A 21,760-nucleotide genomic window follows, 5' to 3' on the forward strand; every position below is an offset into this window, starting at 1 on the left:
CGCGGGAAGCCTGCTTCTCCCTCTCCCACTCCCCCTGCTTGTGTTCCCGCTCTCGCTGTGTCTCTCTGTCAAATAAATAAAATCTTAAAAAAAACAAAAACAAAAACACAGAGACATGGTCTCTTAACAGCACCTTTTTCCTCACAGTAGGGGTTTCAGGGTTGACAGTGCCTAGTTCAGCTAATGGCACAAAAACTGATCACCATGAAAGGATATGGTGCTTCCAGAAGCTACAGAGGAGAGATGCAGGTGTCGCGAGGCAGGCACTATCCCCTTTACCCAAACTGAAATGGGTTGTAGGCCTTCTGGAGGAGGAAAATTTCCATCCACATCCAACCACCCTTCTTCCACAGGCTTATGAAGTAAGCCATTTCCTTCACTGTGAACCAAAATTACGCAGGTATCTAAATCTCCATTTCTTTAACACACAGTACATAAGCCCCGTTAACTAGGTTATCGTCAGCCAGGACAGTTAGCGCAGCAGCATCTGAAGTGCTGTGGGCCACACAAAGCAAACAGACAGTGACCTTGTTTACCCTTAATCATCCTTAAGCCCCTCAGCTCTCTGGATTTGAAATCAAAATAACATTGCTTTTCTCCTAACCTTCCAGAAAATTTTAGAAACGGAAATTTGATCATGCCTCGCTCACAAGAAGAAAGGCATTAATGGGAAACATGAAGTGGTTGCACTTGGTATTATTTGTCTGTCTCTCTCGGGGACTCGGTGGTGTCTAACCCCATGAGGTGGTTTCCCCTATGGCTTTTTAAATGTCACGTTAAATTTCAGACAGCCAACAAGTGAGCCAGTATCGGTTGAAGTGGGAGTAATAACCATGTGAGATTTTAATAATGGAACTCTGAAAGGGATCCTTTTCAGGAGGCACATTATAAAGGAATTTTCTAGACAAAGAGTAAATGCAATTCTTACCTCCAACCAACAAGTAGCTGTTGGGAAACAGTGTTTTTGCTTGCATCAGTGCCCTTGCATGACCAGAATGGAAGAGGTCAAATATTCCATCCGCGTAGACTCTGACAGGCCTGTCAACTGTGGAAGAAACAAAGTGTCATCAACACAACCGCATTAGAAGGCAGCCCTGTGACCTGATGCTTCTGTCATCAGGACACCAGTGTGAGGAGGTTTACCTGGATAAAGCACCATGTCTGGGTACCACCAGTCTCTTATTAGGGCACACAGGGACTTTTACAAAGAGGCTCTTCGGAGGCTAGCAAAGTGGAGTGAAAACAGAGAACTAAGAGCGCAAGGGCGACCCAGACACACATTTTAAAGCAACAGGAGTGACAAACACAGGGCGGCCCGGAGTTCTCTGAACCCAGAGCCGAGTGCGGGGCATCTGAGCCGGCAGATTCAGACAGCCCAGGCGTCAGCAAAGGGTTGGCAGAGTCAGCCCAGCGGGGCTATCGAGGCAGGAGTAACCGAGGCGCTTAATGAAGAGGAAAAACGACCTCATTCTTGGCTCGGGCACCTGGACGAAGGCCCCGAGGCCCGCTCCCCAAGGCAGCGGCGTGCGGGAAAGTGCTCCCGCAGCTCCGAGAGACAGGCGCGCGCCTTTCCTCCCACCTCCAGGCCCCACAGGAAGCCCGGAAGCAGCCGGGGCGGTACGTGCACCACAGGAACGGGCGGAGGCTGCCAACCTGGGCTTACTTCCCTCCCGCGCCACTGCGCGAAGCTCACTCCCTGACCTCTTTGGCGTCGTAAGAGATGGGGGGGGGGGGAGGACACGTGCCCCAAAGACAGAAGAGTCAGGCGACATGTGGGGGTGGCCCTCAGTGTTGCAGGCCAGCGACCAACACTACAGTCCCCCTGAGGGACAAAGGTCAAGAGAGAAAAGGCCTCACGAGACATTCTCACGGGGCCATATGGTGCTCTGGGAAGTGCCATTCCGTGACAGAGAGGGATACGTTCGCCACGGCCCCCTGGAGGCAGGAGACGGCACTAGAAACTACAGGATGACACTTTGCTCAGACAGCCCAAAGAGCCACCTCCTCCAACAACACGGAGACATTGGGGGTAGAGGGGTTGGGTGCCAACTTTTACACCATTCTGGACTATCCACGAAGGAACCAGAAAGTGAAACTATGGCAAACTAAAAGCTAAATACGGCAAACTGAACATATATGCATTTATTTCCACTTCCTCCCAAATACTACAAGAATTACAGGTAAAGAATTAAAAAGGTATATCCCCCCCAAAAAAAAAATTAATTAAAAGGTGTAATCCCCCAGGGCAGAGGAAACAAGAACGGCAATGACAGTGGATGAGAGATGTGCACAACATTTTGGAAAATTAAGATCGTCAAATGGTGAGTGTCTATAGGAAACAAGAATTGGGGTAAGGGCAGGTAGGGAAAGGGATTGTTGAATCACTGGGTTTTTTTTTTTAATAAGCCTAAGAGTCCTACTGACTTTTTCCAGTACATGCATGTATTATAATGATGTTATAAAAATAAATTTAAAAAAGAAATCAATGCAAACTTCTGGTGAATGATTTTTAAGACAGATTTAAAATTGTGATTACTTCTTGATATAGTATAACCTCATTAATTTGGAATATAAATTAAAAGGAATGTTACATTAATAGATTCAGATGGTACAATGTTTCTAATAAATTAAATTTCTCTAATAAAAAAGAACTCAAGAGACTTTATGTCAGATAGGGAATTGCAGTTATTCCCAATTATACACCATTCTGAACAAACAGAATTGCCTTCAGAGGATTATACTGGATTCTAAATAAGGCATGGTAAATAGAAAATGCTTTGAAATAACAAACTGTCTAATGAGGGATCCTCGGTTTCAATGCTCTTATTCAATTTGAATTCAATTGAGGAAAATTTTTTTAAGATATAAATCCCAGGGGAAAGCAGATGGCAGTTTTGTAAAACTTTTTGTTATTGATTCAGAGGTGATCAAGATAAATGAATTCAGGAAGCAGGGAGGAAAGAAAAGTAAAGAAAGATGACTTAATTACCAAGAAAAAGACCATTTAGTAAATCTTTGAAGAGTATTTGTGGAGTTGATTTTGCAATAAGCTCACTTTTTAAAATTGTAGTGTGTCAGCAATTTCCAGACTGGGAAACGGGACCAAAAAAAAAAACAACACCCCAAACTAAAAACCAATCTTAACAAATGAGTGCTTCAAGAAAAAAAAAAGACAAAGAAAGATGGAATGGAAGTGGGTCTGCAGATGAGAGATTTAAAAGACTTATTCAAGGGGCGCCTGGGTGGCTCAGTCCTTAAGCGGCTCAGGTCATGATCCCAGGGTCCTGGGATCGAGCCCCACATCGGGCTCCCTGCTCCGCGGGAAGCCTGCTTCTCCCTCTCCCACTCCCCCTGCTTGTGTTCCCTCTCTGTCAAATAAATAAACAAAATCTTTAAATAACTGAAGACTTATCAACATATTGAATGTATAGATATTATTTGGATTTGGGTTCAAACTATCAGTGAATGAGGACATAAGATAATCGGAAATTGGAACACTGGATATTTGGTGATATTAAAGAATTACTGTTAATTTTTAGGTGAAAAAATGGTACAATGGTTATGTTTTTAAAAACTGGTTTTTTAAGACATTTATACAGAAATATTTATGGATGGAATGATAGGAAGCCCAGGGCTTTGTTTCAAATAATTCAAGAGCGGGCAGTGGATGGGGGCGTGCATGGGCTAAGACTGGCATGGGGTGGTGGTTGATAGCTATAGGTGACAGACACACGAAGGTTCATTATATTGTTCTACCTTTGTGTATGTATGAAATTCTCTACAATAAAGTTTTTAAGAGTGTGGCTTTTTTTTAGTTTGTATGTTTATTTCTTTTATTCTTTTGTTTCAGATTTTTCCGGACATCTTTTTAAGCATTTGGGCATTCTCCAGAGCATCTATGTTGGGAACCACTGGCTGGTGAAGCTGGAGGTCTGGCAATGATCCCGAGTGGGAACCCAACTACATCATGGCCATGGTGGAGAGACCTTAAGGGTCCTCCCAGGGATCCCTGCCACCTGGTGTTCACGCCTTGGTGCCAACTCCTTCCTTTGAAATGTGAGTGGGGTGGGCACCTGGGTGGCTCAGTTAGTTAAGCAACTGCCTTCGGCTCGGGTCATGATCCCAGGGTCCTGGGATGGAACCCCGCATCTGGCTCCCTGCTTAGCAGGGAGCCTGCTTCTTCCTCTCCCTCCCCCTGCCACTCCCCCTGCTTGTACTCGCTCTCATTGTCAAATAAATAAATAAATAAAATCTTTAAAAAAAATGAAATGCGAGTGGGACCTGTGACTTGTTTCTAACCAGTTGAGTATGGCAAAGAGGATGGATGGCACTCCCATGATTACGTTCCACTATGTAAGATTCCATATTGCTAGCAGACTCACTCTTTCTCTCTCGGTGGCTTTGAAGAAGGAAGCTATCGTGTTGTGATAGGGCCACATGGCAAGGAACTACAGGTATCTCCTAGGGGCTGACGGTGGCCTCTGGCTGACAACCAGCAAAAAGCTAGATCTTTGGTCTTAGAGCTGCAAGGAAACAACCTGTGTGAGCTTGGAAACAGGTCTCTCACCATGAAGCCTCCAGGTGAGAGAGGAGTCCTGAGTGACACCTTAAACGCAACCTTGCAGGATCCTGAGCAGAGGACTCCGCTTAGCCAGGCTCCCAGCCCACATAAATTATGACATAATAAATCTGCATTGTTTTAAGCCACTAATTCTGCAGCAGTATGTTATGCAGCATAGAAAATGAATACAATGGCATTATAAATTTTCTGCCCACAATAAGAAATTCTCAGAAGTATTTCAAATAAATTGCTGTTTATCCTGAATGGACAGAGTGAGGTCTATCAGATAAATGTGATGTTCTGGTAAAATGCCTATATGTATAGCACATGTCGATTGCTATGTTCCAAATAATTTCCATATAATGAACTACACATAACACCAAAATGATGCCGAATATTTGCTTAAGAATCATGGATACAGGAGCGCATGGGTGGCTCAGTCGTTAAGCGTCTGCCTTCGGCTCAGGTCATGATCCCGGGGTCCTGGGATCGAGCCCCGCATCGGGCTCCCTGCTCCGTGGGAAGCCTGCTTCTCCCTCCCCCACTCCCTCTGCTTGTGTTCCCTCTGTCGCTGTGTCTCTCTGTCAAATAAATAAATAAAATCTTTAAAAAAAAAAAAAAGAATCATGGATACAAGGGTGCCTGGGTGGCTCAGTCGTTAGGCGTCTGCCTTCGGTTCAGGTCATGATCCTGGGGTCCTGGGATCGAGCCCCACATCAGGCTCCCCACTCAGCGAGAAGCCTCCTTCTCCCTCTCCCACTCCCCCTGCTTGTGTTCCCTCTCTCGCTGTGTCTCTCTCTGTCAAAAAAATAAATAAAATCTTAAAAAAAAAAAAAGACTCATGGATACAAATAATGACCATGGTATAGTATTATGGGGAAATCTGACTTTTTTTTTTTTTTTAACTTCCTGGATCTTACACTCCAAATTTTTCTAAGTTATTCAGCACTTATAAACAAATGAAACGGTGAGGGAGCTATGCTTGCCTCACATCTCACACCATATATGAAAATTAACTCAAAATGTATCATAGATCTAAATGTATGGACTAAAGTTGTGAAACTTCTAGAAGAAATGGGGAGAGAATCTTAGTGACTGTGGGTTTGGCAAAAATTTCTTGAATAGGGGGCACCTGGGTGGCTCAGTCTGTTAAGCCTCTGACTTCAGCTCGGGTCATAACCTCAGGGTCCTGGGATCGAGCCCCTTGTCATGTCAGGCTCCCTGCTCAGCGGGGAGTCTGCTTCTCCCTCTCCCTCTGCTCTTCCCGCCCCCCACTCATGCTCACTCTCTAGCTCTCTCTCTCTCAAATAAATCTTTTAAAAAATTTCTTGAATAGGCCCCAAAAGGACACATTATAAAGCCAAAAAATAATAAAAATAAATTGGACCTTACTTCAAACTCACATCTTCAAAAGACATTTTTACAAAAATACAAAGGCAAGTCAGACAGGGAGAAAATATTTGCAAAATATATATTTGATCTAAGCCTTGTATCTAGAATACAAAAGAACTGTCAAAAATCAATACCTCATTTTAAAAAAGGGCAAGAAATTTGAACAGACACTTCACCAAAGAAAATAAATATATGAATGGCAAATAAGCTCATGAAAAGATCTTTAATATCATTAGTTATCAGGGAAATAGAAATTAAAGCTAGAATAATAGACTACTTCATACCCTTAGAGCAGCTAAGAATTTAAAAATATATTGACCCTACCAATTCTTGGCGAGGGTAGAGAGCAACTGGAACTCTTGAACAATGCCAGTGGGAATGTAAAATGGTACGATCACACTGCAAAGCAGTTGGGCAGTTAGAAAAAGTTGAACATCCACCTACTATATGGCCAGACAGAAGGCAATCACCAACTGCATTATACCTGAACTCACATTTTTGTGGGTTGCGTTATGGCTTTTCTTGGTATTCCTTCAGACTCAGGCAACAACAAATGGGTGACTATTCATTTTTGATTATGGCTTTTAACCTACATTTAAACAGTGCTTTAAAAGTCCATATGATTTACCAAGCACCTATCTTTCACTCAATCTTTGCATCAATTCTAATGTGTGTGGGAGAGAATGGACTTACTATCCTTATTTCATAGAGGGGCAATGGAAGCTCAGCCTAGTTAAGCAGCTTACCCAATATCGTACAACGAAGCTGTGACGAAATGTACGAGCCAAACTTCACTGCCCTTTCTTCTAACTCATGGCGCCTTCTAGAAAACTACATTCCAATATGAATTCTTTTTAAAAAGAGCGGGATTAGTACTAAACACCCACTAATTACAGTCACTAGTATTGTTTTTGTGTACAATTGATGTACAAAAATGGTGGCACAAAAATTAGCCTTTAAAAATCTAATCGTTACATATTTTATCAAGTTTACAATAGCTTTATATAAACTTGATAATTTCCTTCTACTTATAGCCAGCTTTTACTGATAGTGATTGGTGTTAACTTTTTAAATACTTAAATTGAAATTTTAAAAAAGTATATTTAGGGGCGCCTGGGTGGCACAGTTGGTTAAGCATCTGACTCTTGGTTTCGGCTCAGGTCCTGATCTCAGGGTTGTGGCGTGGGATCGAGCCCCGTGTCAGGCTCCGCGCTCAGTGCCAAGTGTGCTTGGATTCTTTCTCCCTCTGCCCCTCCTGCTCGTGCTCTCTCACTTGCTCTCTCTAAAATAAATAACTCTTTTCAAAAAAGGGTATATTTAAGGAAAATTAGACAGGTGCACACAAACAAGGCAAAATTCATTGAGGTAGTTCTTGAAAAAATGAATTTGGCATACTCTACGCACCGTGGAAATGGAACAACACAAATCCCCCTTTGAGAAAGAAAACAGGCAATTAGAACTGAATTTCCTTTTAAGATAAAAGGCAGCTGTGATGAAAAGGGACCTATGAAACAATCACTTGGACTTCTCCTTTATCTGAAGACAGAGGAGTGATTCTCGGTCTCTGATAGATATGAAACCTTGCAGGTTCATAGTTCCACAGCTGGACTAATTGAGCTCAGACCAAAGGTGCCAATCCAATTGTTCTACTGTGTTCCTTCTCTTGTGGCTCAGAGAACATACAGGAGCTAAGAGCGATGAGCAGAGTTTGTCATTACCTCTTTTAGAATTTATATGCCAGCCCCTCTTTGGGCAGACTGACAATTGTGCAACATATTGTAGGCAATTGTACTAAGTCATAAAATAGGGCCAGTGAAGGAGATAAAGACTTCACTTATAACTATAATCTTGAAGTACATTATAAACCCCAAATGTGGGTCTGTTTGTCTTTTTGATGGAATGCTCAAGACAGCACCACAAAAAGGTAATTGCTTAGTAGTCTTGAAAATTACCAAACGTTCCAAAAAAGCAATGATGTTTTTCTTGTTTTCTACTAACAGCACAATGCCCCAACAATTATATTTGGATAATCTCCCTGTCATTCCCTCCAACCATTACCAACAGTTACTCTTCGTCAGTGGTTCTGGCAGTGAGGTCCCAGGACAGGCAGCATCAGCAGGGAACTCGTTAAGGGATGCACCATCCCCAGCCCCACCCCCACCCCAGATCTGCTCCATCACGCACCTGGCAGGTGATGGCTACTTGAACAAGGCAGAGGATTCGAAGCAGCAAAGAGGACCACTACTGTAATAAAACAATGGTTATCAGAGTGTGGTCTAAGACTATCACGTGCCTTCTACTAATCAAAGAACTGACATCTTGTCACATTTTAATATGGACAAGATGGTTGAGCTTCCATGCCATTCCATTTAATAAGTCCCTTATTTAGACATTCTAAACAAAGGAGTTTCTAACAAAAATGGGGCCCTCCCCCCCTCTGCCAGCCAGGTGCCCATCAACATCACAAACTCTCTTGGATAACTTCCCAGGGCCATCACCTGAGACAACAGGCGACTTTCTCTTCTAGTGCGAAGAGTTCACCTGTGCTTCATCTCACTCCTGCAGAGACCCATGTTCCACAGAGCCCACGACACAGCTGTTTCAAAACGTACCACCATCTTATTCTAACTTGGTTCTTGGCGTTTAAACCGCTTGGTGGTCAGACAACATACCAGTGCCCAATCTAACCCCATCAGCTTGACGCCAGCTCAGAGCATCACACCCAACTCTCTGATTTTATTCCAGAGGGCAAGCTCCTCCTCTTGTCCCAAACTTCCATTCATTCACTCAGTCACTCACGAAGTATTTACTGAGCACACAGGATTTGACAAGAAGGTCTCTAGGTGCTGGTGAAACAGCAGTGAGCGAGGCAGACACCCCTGCCGCTGGAAGATCACAGCCACTGTCTGTCTGTCTTGTCTGTCTCGTTCACCTGCCACCCTCCAGTTCAAAGCCTGTGTTCTCACTGAGCTCTGCGGTCAGCTATGGCCCGTGCAGAGATTTGAGGTAAAAGGGACTTGGGGGCAAATCCTAGCTCCACCCAGTCAGCTAGGACATTTGACAAGTTACTTTTCCATTCTCCAAGTCCTCAAGAAAGGACACAAGATTACCCATCTCACAGTTTTTGCTGTCAGATGGGTAAGAGACCAGACGCAAAGACCAAACGAGATAGAGTACAGCACGCAGCACGTAGCAGATGTACGGGAAGTTCTACCTCCCTTTCCCAGGCAAAGTAGGGGCCTCTTCTTCGGTGGCCTGAAGCTCAGTCTTTCACTTTAGGTTAAATTAGTTCTTTCATAATCACCTGGAATTCCATTGTGGCTTTTGGATTTATTGCTGGGGTCAACATTTCTCAGTGTATGGTCTGTAAACCACCAAGTTCACAATCACCTGGCTATTAGTTCAAAACACAGATGCTTGGGCCCCATCCCAGATTCAGGGGTAAGGGAGAGAGAGCAGGAAATCTGCTTTTCTTTTTTTTTAAAGATGTTTTATTTATTTATTTGAGAGAGCAAGTGAGCGAGCATCAGTGGGGCGGGGGGCGTGGGCAGAGGGAGAGGGAGAGGGAGAAGCAGATGCCCCGCCGAGCAGGGAGCCCGACACGGGGCCCGATCCCAGGACGCTGGGATCATGACCTGAGCCGAAGGCAGACGCTTGACCGACTGAGCCACCCAGGTGCCCCAGGATATCTGCTTCTTTAACAAGGCACCAGGTGATTTGTTGCACACTTAAGTGTGGGAACGACCGGTTTAGCGGCTAAGAGCTACTTCCCCAAGCCTCTTCTTGCCTTTCTCAAAGCTGATTATTAACTTTGCCCACCCTCGCTTCCTCACCTCACTCCCTTGAAGATATTCTTCAAAAGGAAACAGAGAGTCATGATCGAGAGCCCAAGCGTGAACAAAATGGCTTTGATGTCAAACCCCAGGTTGACCACCCACTCGTGGGGCTCAAGTGGGTCCCCTACAGCAGCAGCGCCTGGGGTGCTGAGAGGCAGATGATTAGGCCCCACCCCATTTGGACTGAATCAGAAACTCTGGGGGTGAGGCCCAGCCATCTAGTTTGATGAGCCCTCCAGGTGATTCTGATGCACCTCCAGTGTGAGGACCCCTGGCAGCGGCTCACTCACTTACCTTGCGAGATTCATGGCTTCTCGAAAGCCTTCATTCTCTCCTCTGGGAAATAAAGTACTAACCACAGAGTGGTAGAGTGAAAGGACATGGTACATCTAAAGAACTTAGCAATAGTAAGCACTTAATAAATACCTATTACTATTAAGCAAATTGTCCTTTGTCCCACGGATTCTCTTAAGCCAGGGATGTTTGCTTTTTGCCATGGTGAGTGGAAACCAAGTCATGCCATCTTCAGCGTCTCAAAGCTCAGCTGCTCAACTAGTCTTAGTTTTCACTCCAGCCGCATCACCTGGAATGTCCCTCATTGACTCCTACACAGCTATCTCTGTGCCTTCACTCTTCCGCTTCCATTGGCCTGGGACACCCTTCTGTTGACTGCCCACCTAGTCCCAATCTCACTTCTCCCAAAACAAGCAGCTCAGGTTGGCTACAAGGTCTTTCCTGACTGTTCCAGGCCCAATGAATCTGCTCTTCTTAAAACTTACAGTTATCTGTGTTGCGAGGTTGAACCCCTAAGCACATACATGCATATTATTTGGGGGTTTTATTTCATATTGGGTTGTCTCTTTAATTAGAGGTGTACCTTGGAGATATTGCAGGTTCATTTTCAGACCTCTGCAATAAAGCAAATACCACGATAAAACTAGTCAAGTGAATTTTTTGGTTTCCCAGTGCATGTAAAAGTTATGTTTAGGGGCACCTGACTGGCTCAATTGGTAGAGCGTGTGACTCTTGATCTCAGGGGTGTAAGTTCAAGTCCCGAGATGGGTGTAGAGATTACTTAAAAAAAAAGTTATGTTTACACTATACTGTAGTATATTAAGCATGCAATAGCATTATATCTAAAAAAAACCCTCTATGTATGTGCCTTAATTAAAAATAACACCTGATAGTAAAAAATGCTGTCATCTGAGGTTTCAGCAAGTCATAATCACTTATCACAGATCACCCTAATGAATCGAATAATGAAAAAGTTTGAACTCTTGTAAGAATGACCAAAGTGTGACAGAGACACAAAATGAGCGAATACTGTTGGAAAAATAGCGCCCGCTGACTTGTCCGACACAGGGTTACCACAAACCTTCAATCTGTAAAAACAAACAAACAAACAAAACAAAACAAAAAAACCCCGCAGCATCTGCGAAGCACACTCAAGCAAAGTGCAACGAAACAAGGTATGCCCGAGCTCTTGGGATGGTCCTTCTTAAGTCTTTTTCAATCTCTAGGCATCTCTGGTATAAAGGAGTTAATGAATCAACAAACGTCTAGCGTAGAGCCCAGGCTATTTAAGGCACCCTCAGAGAAACGTTTTTGTTTGTTTGTTTGTTTTTAAAGGTTTTATTTATTTATTTGAGAGAGCGAGAATGAGAGAGAGGGAGAGAGAGCACATGAGAGGGGGGAGGGTCAGAGAGGGGAGCAGACTCCCCACTGAGCAGGGAGCCTGATGCGGGACCCGATCCCGGGACTCCAGGATCATGACCTGAGCCAAAGGCAGTCGCTTAACCAACTCAGCCACCCAGGTGCCGCAGCGGAGAAACGTTTTTAAAAGGCATTAAAAATGATAATAATTATAATAGCCTAGGCTTGTTTAAAAACTAGGCAGTTTAAAAACTGCTTTGGTGTTTTGAACCAAATCTTGTCACCCCTGAAACCTTGTGAAGCAGGCAGGTATCAATGTTCGTACTGACACAAAAAGAAACAGATTCAGATCGTTCTCCTGACTTGCACAAAGTTGTAGAGCTAGGAGATGGCAGGGCTGGGGTTCCATTTCCTGCTCTATCTTTTACCTGCTTACTTTGGTTGGTCCAGTTTGTCAGTGTAGGTGTTTATCCTTCTTGCACTGTGCTGTAAATCTCTAAATTCAACTCTCCGATTGAAAGTGCTCAAGTAATGATGGGCCTACTCCGCTACTTTATTTATTTTTTAAGATTTTATTTATTTATTTGACAGAGAGAGACATAGAGAAGGAACACAAGCAGGGGGAGTGGGAGAGGGAGAAGCAGACTCCTCACCGAGCAGGGAGCCCGACGTGGGACTCGATCCCAGAACCCTGGGATCACGACCTGAGCCGAAGGCAGACGCTCAACCGACTGAGCCACCCAGGTGCCCCTCTGCTACTTTAGAGGTCAGGACGGGGCCCACGCAGAGAACAAGAAGTACAGCCTCACCTGGAGTTCCTAAGCGGGCCTGAGCAATGGTCAATTTTTCATGGGGTGCTTGGCACTGGCAGCTGGTTTCATCGGCAAACGGGGCAGGTGCAGTCAGGGTCTAGAAGGGAAAAAGAGAAAGGGAATATAGTCTGACAAACTTTCCTTTGGCCTATCTTCCCCTGAAGCCTTGTTTCTTTGGTGCAGAAGCAGAATATAGCCACTGAGTCTTTCAGAGAAATATTACACCATTAGAGATAAAAACAGGAACTTTGTCACTGAAACCCTTTTTTTTTTTTTTTTTGACTGATGCTCAGAAATCATGAGAGTGCCGCACTCTCTACTATATGCCAGGTACCAGAGGAGGTACTCTCGATAGGTTCTCTCTTCTTGGTCCTGCAACAGCCTAGGATGGCTACATTCTCCTATCCTTCCATAACATAGGAGAATACCATCTCTATTTCACAGAAAAGGCAACTGAGGCCCCGCAGGATCACAAAATATGCTAAGTCATGCCCTTGGAAAGTCACAGTGCTCGGCTTTGAACATTTCACAACCACCCAGGGCAGACCGCAAAGCTTTAGACTTACCCACAGCCCGGGGTACTCGGCGGGAAGAAATGCCATACTCAGAAGTGTGGCAGACATCACCTTTCACACACACCAGCCTGGCCAATCACAAACTCGGACGTCACTTCAGCGCAAGGGCCAAAGCCATTATCCGTGCCCCGGGAGGACCTAAGGGCCCAGCCTTTCTGGCGGGCTGCAGATAAATGCTCCTGCGGTAGCTCCAACCGCCACGGCCACGGCCACGGCCACGGCCAGCTGGAGGCCCCGCCCCAGGCAGCCTGGGCTGGGGCTCTGGGGAGCGCTGGGAGAGAGATGTAGTCACTTGGAAGCCTGCCCAGGAAGTGGCTCCGCAGCCTTTAGTCAGCCTCTTAAAATGAAAACCTCACTCTCTCCAGAGGAAGACAAAGGGAGCCGTGTTTTTGTAAACAGGGCAAGTGCAGTCCAGGGTTGTCCATGTGTCGTCTCGGAACTCTGGCATTATCGTGGGCATCACTCCATCAGCTCTGGTACTGTGAAAGCTGAAGGTGACTAGTCACTGTCCACAGTACTCCTAGTGCTGCGTGAATTGTTGCTCAGACACAGACACAGGTGTTCCTTAACTGGGGAAGACGACTGAAGAATGATGCACACGTTTGAAGAGGGGCCATGACCCACTTCTGCCAGTCATTTAGTCACTCACTCATTCATCAATCATTCATTCACTCATTCGACTGTATGTCAGGCGCGGTCTTAGAACTGGAGCTAGCAAGTAGGGGGAAGAGCAGTTCCAGTCGTGGAAGAGCCAGGGGCCCTTCTGCACTGCCAAGAAGCCGTCCTTGCCCCACCCCCACCCCCCTGCCCACTGTAGTACCTTCCGCCCTGGAAGCTGGAGTCCTGCCCCAGACTTGTTTGGAGACTTTCCCGTTGCCTACGACTTTCTTAACCCCCACCTTCCTGTTCAGGGCTCCAAGAGTAAACCAAGACTGGGGACATGGGTTCAGGAAACGGGTCCGTTGTTGGTTCTTTTTCAGATCCAGTAAGGTGACCTCATGGGCCACGGTGGGCCAGAGCAGCATTTGTAATGTAGCCAAGGGGTGCAGTGAGAGGAACAGAGACTGTTCCCACAGACTGCGGTTCAAATCCCCTTACCAGTATTTACGGGCTGTGTGTTCTAATTTCGGTCAGAAGGGCCGAAAAGAACCAACTGTCCTTCAAGACATGAAGCTCAAGAGATGAAGGATTATTTTAAGTCTCTCCCAGCATAGAAACTGTGGGGGTGGGGGCGAGTAGGAAAGGTGCAGAGTCTGGCTCCAGCGTGCGGAGCACCTGGCTGCTTTCTGCACATGACTCTCTCTGTCCCACTCCCATTTACCCTATACCCATCCACTACACTCAAGTCTCTGCGGGCCTCTACTCCCCTATACCCAGCAGCTCACATGTGACAATTGGCCTCCCTTCCTAACACTCACTCATCAACTTCTCAGTCTTTCTGCCCCAGCTCCAGCCAACTTACTGCTTCTTCCCATGTTTCCCCATTCAAATTCCTAAGGGAGAATCAGACTGGCGGAGCTCATCTTTTCAAAGCAGGCCACAACCAGAATAGGCTGGTATCGAATCAGACACCCACCTGGGGCCCAAAGGCTGTGGCTGGTAAAGGGACAAGGAATGGCGAGGGAGGCCATGGGTGGCCTGTCTTTGCCCCTTTAGCACATGCTGTCTTCAGGACAAGAAATGTGTTTGACTTTGTATAATTTTAAAAGGGGCGCCTGGGTGGCTCAGTAGGCTGGGTGGTCGGCTCTTGATTTTGGCTCAAGTCATGATCTCATGGGTCATGGGATCGAGCCCCACCTCAGGTTCCCTTCTTAGCAGGGAGTCTGCTTGGAGATTCTCTCCCTCTGCCCCAACTCACATTCTCTCATTCTCTCTCTCTCTCTCTCTCAAATAGATTAATAAATCTTAAAAAAAAATAAGGGGCACCTGGGTGGCTCAGTCCATTGAGTATCCGACTCTTAATTTCAGCTCAGGTCATAATCTCAGGGTTGTGAGATTGAGCCCCACATTGGGCTTCCCACTTAGCGGGGAGTCTGCTTGGGATTCTCTCTCCCTCTTCCTCTGCCCTCCCCACCAAAAAATAAATAAATAAATCTGTATAAATAAATAAATAAATGGATGAATGGATGGATAGATGTTCCTTAGTTGAAGTTGAATTTCATCTGTAAAATGGGTACCTATATCACAGGGTTGTTGTAAAACAAAGAAATAACATGTATAAAGTACCTGATAATCAATTGTGGCAATTATTATTTATGTTAGTATTTATTATTATATATCATAATATATAATACTATATATTATAATAATAGATAATGTAGTTTCCCCTAGAAACAAAGCAAACTGACTCATGAGTGAACTTTTAGGACACAACCTAAATAGGCAAATGGATTGGCAAATGGGGTTAGCTTTGATTAATGATTCATTAACCTTTAATATACATGGACAGTGAATCTTTTTCACATGATCTAAAATAAATTACTAGTTGGAGATCTTTTATGTGCTAGGTGCAAAGTTTATTGAAAAGATAAGGTGTTGCCATTTTCCAAGAAAGGTGTATTCTAGAGGGTGTGAAATCTGGTAAGTAAAGCAGAGACAGAGAAAGTTGTAAAGTAACGATAGTTACTCAAAGGTAAAGAAAAAGGTTTATATGCACTCTGTATTTTTTCTTAATTATTGTGGCCCAGAAGTAGGAAAAAGAAAGAAGCAAAGAGACTGAAGGTACACAGAGTTCATAAATGAGCTATGTGTGCATGTGTACACGTATGTCCTTGTGAGCATGTGATCATATTTAACAGCAGCTGACATGGAGAAGGGCTATTTCTTGGTATGTACAAGGCAGTGTGCTTGGAATGGCGAGAATGCAAATATTATTAATGAGCCATAGACTTGTTGTGAACATTGCCAGAACATTGCCTTCCAAAATGAGGCAGATTACCCCCTCAGTTGAGAGTCAAGTTCTATATTCAGGAAGACCTTGGTTAAGGCCCAGCCACCAACAACCAGCCCTGTGACTTCAGCCAACGTTTTTTCAGTCCAAACACCCCAGAATTCCTTCTCTGAGCCAGAACAAATCATTTGATTTACAAGGAATCTGAAGCTACTCGGAGGCTGTCTCCTCCACCTACAAGGGGCAAACCAACTGTAGGAAAATAAGAGTAAGATAACCAGAGGCTCCAGGGAGAGGCAGGGACTGGTCCAACCTGGACTCCAAGCTATATATAAATCTACCTACCTACCTACCTACCTATCTATACCAGCCTGCTGAGGACCCAGGCCCCCATCTCTTCCTTACCATTTGCCAGACCTGGGATGGTTCCAGGGATCCTTTGGGTCTAAGCCCTAAGTAAGACATAAAACTGAGGCTCAATAATGTAACATAATAGCTAAATCTTTGAGTGCCTATATAGTGCCATGCAACCATCTACACACTAAGCACTTTAAATGTATTAGCTCATTGGCTTTTCCAACTCTGAGATAGATGCTGTCTCCACTGGACTCTACAGAACCTGTCTTCAACAGACACACCAAATGGCAGCACGAAGTAACATCAGTGTTACATCCCTCAGACTCAGTTACCTTTCTGGCTCCCTTTGAACTGAGGAAACTCACAGGATTCTTAGACAATTAGGACAGGGGCCTCACAAAGGAGACAATGGACTTCTGGTAATTAGAGAAGGGGGGTGCAAACGATTAATTGAAAAAACCAAAGGACGGGACCATATGTTTCACCCAGATGTGGTGTAGTAAGTCAGATGACTGACATACCATTACTGGCCAGCCACAGCTTAGACCCCACATCAGCCAGATCACATTGTTGAATGTTTCCTAGCATCTGCTATGTATTTCATACGATGCTAGATGTTTGGAGGGTGCATAAGTACAAGAAAAATAAGAAAAGAAGGAACAGAATTAGCTCTGGGACAGCAATCCTCAAAGGTGAAGGGTGGCCTTTTTAGAATGGGAGGAGGTAGGAGTTTGAAAAGGCATATTCAATTTTCAGTAATTTCATACCCGGAAAAAAACCCTACCTTTTTAACATCCAAATCATAGAAATTAAGCCTCTGAACTGGTAGAGATCATTAGAGGCTAGACTATGCCCCCACCCATGTAGCCATATTCTAAATTCAGGGTTGGGGAGTCACATGAAATTTTTATGTTTAGCAGCAAAGACAAAGGATTTTAAAGGGTTAAGAAGCCCTGGCCCCCTGCCCTGAACCTCATATGTGCAAGGACCTTGCTAGACCACAGACTTGGAGCTCTACTGCAATTAAACTTCTTTCTACCTGACTTAGGGTTTCAGGACACCCAGTCACTGCATGTGAGTATGTTGCCTATTTATCATATAGGTTCTGGTAATGTCAACTGTAGTGTATCATACCAAAGCCATATTCCCATCATGCTTTTTTTTTTTAAAGATTTATTTATTTGAGAGAGAGAGAGAGTGAGTGAGTGAGTGAGGGGGAGTAGGGGGAGGGGCAGAGGAAGAGAGAGAATCTCAAGCAGACTCCCCACTGAGCACAGAGCCTGATGCAGGGCATGGTCCCAGGACCCTAAGATCATGACCTGAGCTGAAATCAAGAGTCCGCCACTTAACCAATTAAGCCACCCAGGCACTCCAGCCATGCTTTTTAAAGGCAAAGACTTTAGATGTTGGGCATTTCATTTGCAGAATGTGTTCAATTAGACATTGTCAAATATTTATTTAAAAGCTATTAGACATTACATGGGGCACCTGGCTGGCTCAGCCAGAAGAGCAAGCAACTCTTGATCTTGGGGTCATGAGTTCAAGCCCAATACTGGGTGTAGAGATTGCTTAAAATAAATAAATAATTTTTTTTAAAGAAAGCTATTAATAAGAGGAGGGAGAAGAACCATATGGTGCTCTCAATTGATGCAGAAAAAGCATTTGACAAAATACATCCTTTCCTGATTAAAACTCTTCAGAGTATAGGGATAGAGGGAACATTCCTCAAATTCGTAAAATCCATCTATGAAAAACCCACAGCGAATATCATCCTCAATGGGGAAAAGCTGAGAGCCTTTCCCTTAAGATCAGGAACACATCAAGGATGCCCACTCTCGCCACTATTGTTCAACATAGTACTAGAAGTCCTAGCAACAGCAATCAGACAATAAAAAGAAATAAAAGGTATTCAAATTGGCAAAGAAGAAGTCAAACTCTCTCTTTTCGCAGACGACATGATACTTTACGTGGAAAACCCAAAAGACTCCACCCCCAAATTACTAGAACTCATACAGCAATTCAGTAATGTGGCAGGATGCAAAATCAATGCACAGAAATCAGTTGCTTTCTTATACACTAACAACGCAACTGTAGAAAGAGAAATTAGAGAAACGATTCCATTTACAATAGCACCAAAAACCATAAGATACCTCGGAATAAACCTAACCAAAGAGGTAAAGGATCTATACTCTAGGAACTACAAAACACTCATGAAAGAAATGGAAGAAGACACAAAAAGATGGAAAAATATTCCATGCTCATGGATCGGAAGAATAAACATTGTTAAAATGTCTATGCTACCCAGAGCAATCTATACCTTCAATGCCATCCCGATAAAAATTCCAATGACATTTTTCAAAGTGCTGGAACAAACAATCCTAAAATTTGTATGGAATCAGAAAAGACCCCGAATCGCCAAGGAAATGTTGAAAAAGAAAAAGCTGGGGGCATCACGTTGCCCAATTTCAAGCTATATTACAAAGCTGTGATCACCAAGACAGCATGGTACTGGCACAAAAACAGACATATAGACCAATGGAACAGAATAAAGAACCCAGATATGGACCCTCAACTCTATGGTCAAATAATCTTTGACAAAGCAGGAAAAAACAAGCAATGGAAAAAAGACAGTCTTTTCAATAAATGGTGCTGGGAAAATTGGACAGCCACATGCAGAAGAATGAAACTGAACCATTCTCTAACACCATTCACAAAGATAAACTCAAAGTGGATGAAAGACCTCAATGTGAGACAGGAATCTATCAAAATCCTAGAGGAGAACATAGGCAGTAACATCTTTGACATCGCCCACAGCAACTTCTTTCAAGATACATCTCCAAAAGCTAGTGAAACAAAAGCAGAAATGAACTTTTGGGACTTCATCAAGATAAAAAGCTTCTGCACAACAAAGGAAACAGTCAACAAAACAAAGAGGCAACCCACAGAATGGGAGAAGATATTTGCAAATGACACTACAGATAAAGGGCTGGTATCTAAGATCTATAAAGAACTTCTCAAACTCAACGCCCAAAAAACAAATAATCAAGTCAAAAAGTGGGCAGAAGATATGAAAAGACACTTCTCTGAAGAAGACCTACAAATGGCTAACAGACACATGAAAAAATGTTCATCATCATTAGCCATCAGGGAAATCCAAATCAAAACCACACTGAGATACCACCTTATACCAGTTAGAATGGCAAAAATGGACAGGGAAAGAAACAACAAATGTTGGAGAGGTTGTGGAGAAAGGGGAACCCTCTTACACTGTTGGTGGGAATGCAAGTTGGTACAGCCACTTTGGAAAACAGTGTGGAGGTTCCTCAAAAAATTAAAAATAGAGCTACCCTATGACCCGGCAATTGCACTCCTGGGTATTTACCCCAAAGACACAGATGTAGTGAAAAGAAGGGCCATATGCACCCCAATGTTCATAGCAGCAATGTCCGCAATAGCCAAACTGTGGAAAGAGCCGAGATGCCCTTCAACAGATGAATGGATAAAGAAGATGTGGTCCATATATACAATGGCAGACGCTTAACCAACTGAGCCACACAGACATCCCCTATGCTAAGCTCTTCTTAACTGCAATAGGACAATCCACTCATACAGGCCTGAGTTCAAATCTTAGCTCCATTATTTAATATCCATTTGATTTTTTAAATATGATCTTTAAAAAACTGCTGGTCCTGGGGCTCAGTATGTTAAGCAGCCCACTCTTGATGTCAGCTCAGGTCATGATCTCAGGGTGGTGGGATTGAGTCCCCCTCCCCCCACTCCGCCCTCAGCAGGGAGTCTGCTTCTCTCCTTCTCCCTCTCTCTCTGTCCCCCACCCCCCTGCTCATGCGCTCTTACTTCCACTTTCTCTCAAATAAATAAATAAATCTTTTTTAAAAATTGCTGCTCCTTAACCTCTCTAACCTTCAGTATCTTCACCTATAAAAGGGAGATAATTAAATGATCTACCTCATGAAGCTGTTGTAAGGAGTAAATGAAATGATGAATGTATGAGTAATATCTTCCTTCTATTTCTCCAGAATCCACTCTCTTCCGGACCCTTCTCTACTCTCCTCTGTATGGCTTCCTGTATGGACTGCCCTAATGGGCTCCACTGCCTTTCTGTTTCACGTTGGGTGGGGTCCATTAGAAGTACGCAAAACACCAGAGGGCAGGGCAAGAGTGAGCTCAGGCTATCTTTCCCCTTGGCTTCTTCCCTACTAGGAAGCAGTAGGTTATTTCTGTCCTCTCACCAAAATCCACAGTTTCCATTGAGAGGCCCCTCTTTATATAGAGGGCTCTGCAAAGTTCTAGTAACCACCGTCTCCCCGACCCCTTCATGCCTAGGAGTGACAACCCCTAACATTTCCAGGCCCAGGGTGCCTACCATCTCTTGAGGTTTCCTGAAGCTCTGCCCACACCCTTGTAAATAGTCCCTTTTATTAAACCGTTTTTCCTATTTCCCATTTAGAGTGAGCCGTCTGTCTCTCGGCAGGGCCTTGACTGATAGAGTATACATAATAGTATGGCTGCCAGGCTCAATAAATGTTCACTAGCAAACGTTGATGAGGCATGCTAGAAGCACAGTGATCAATTGAAAAGTGAATTACCCATAGTTAATAAAGTCATAACCATCTCAAGAACGTCTTCCAGTAGGAAAGAATTTTACAGCAACATGACGGCATTTTCATCAGGATTTGCAAAAGAGATGGGAACGGGACTTCAGAAAGAAGCAGGCGTTCTGCCTCAGGACTCACCAGCTTTAGAACTGCAAATTCAGAATTAGAAAAAGACATCACAAAATCGCAGCCCTCAGTCTCATTCTGTTAGGTTTGTATTTACCAGCTGCTGAACATAACTCTTAAGGCATGATTTTATTTGAGATCAGAATATGTTCATCTTCTGAAGAAAGGGAAGAAAGAGTAGATTTTATACTTGACCCTAGGCCCAACATATGTAAATCACTAGATTCTTGGACTGTGTCCGTGATTATGCAGAATCTCAGATCAGGCAGCTGCCGCAAAGCTTTGACAGATGCCAGTGGAATGGAGAAAAAGGACGCCTAGCACATGGCTCCGCACCAAGAAATATCTATTTTTCATCTAGCTAAGTATGGCAGGCACATATTATGAAGTAATAAGCACCATTAAAAACAGTAAGATACATACACACAGACAAGGAAAATTTTTAGGACTTTTCCTAGTGACAAAGCACTATGTGTAATATGTGTACAGGTTATATGGTATATCATTTATGGTTAAAGAGAGAGAGAAATGGGTAACTGTGGAGGAAGAGTTTAGAACTGTACTGCCCAATGGGGTAGCCATTAGCCACATGTGCCTATTTAAACTCAAATTATATTTCGTGAAATTAATGAAATATAATTAAAAACTCAGTTTCTCAGTCACTCCAGCCACATTTTAAGCACTCAATAACCAAAGGTGGCTAGTGGCTGCTACTGTATTAGCACAGATATAGAACATTCCTACCATCACAGAAAGTTCTATTGGACAGCCCTGGCCTAGAAGGATACACAACAGATTAACTGGGGTTACCTCTGGGGAAGAAGACCACATTGGGAGAAGAGATGAAAGGATGTTTTCATTGTTTACTCCATTTAGGTCTGTTATTTTGTTTTATTTTTACATGAGAACACATTCATATAATTTATCTACTTTTTTTTTTAA

General features: G+C 43.9%; 1 protein-coding gene across 5 annotated transcripts in view; it reads right to left on the reverse strand.

The window, feature by feature from the left end:
• The window catches only part of PCYT1B (phosphate cytidylyltransferase 1B, choline), a 112,970-nt gene that overhangs the window by 73,824 nt on the left and 17,386 nt on the right, over window positions 1–21,760 (reverse strand). For 4 of the 5 annotated variants that reach the window (XM_064573890.1, XM_064573892.1, XM_064573891.1 and 1 more), the window contains exons 2-3: window positions 12,252–12,351; window positions 929–1,045 (exon numbers count right to left, since the gene is read on the reverse strand). In XM_064573890.1, coding sequence (XP_064429960.1) covers window positions 929–1,045; window positions 12,252–12,351 — 217 coding nt within the window. Of the gene's footprint in view, window positions 1–928; window positions 1,046–12,251; window positions 12,352–12,820; window positions 13,030–21,760 lie in introns of those variants that run through there. The other variant, XM_045876009.3, reaches the window with a different exon arrangement.

This window comes from Mirounga angustirostris, unplaced genomic scaffold (genome assembly GCF_029215605.1).
Source record: "Mirounga angustirostris isolate CCGP_5_RB_7025 unplaced genomic scaffold, mMirAng1.0.hap1 SCAF_11, whole genome shotgun sequence".
Lineage (NCBI taxonomy): Eukaryota > Metazoa > Chordata > Mammalia > Carnivora > Phocidae > Mirounga > Mirounga angustirostris.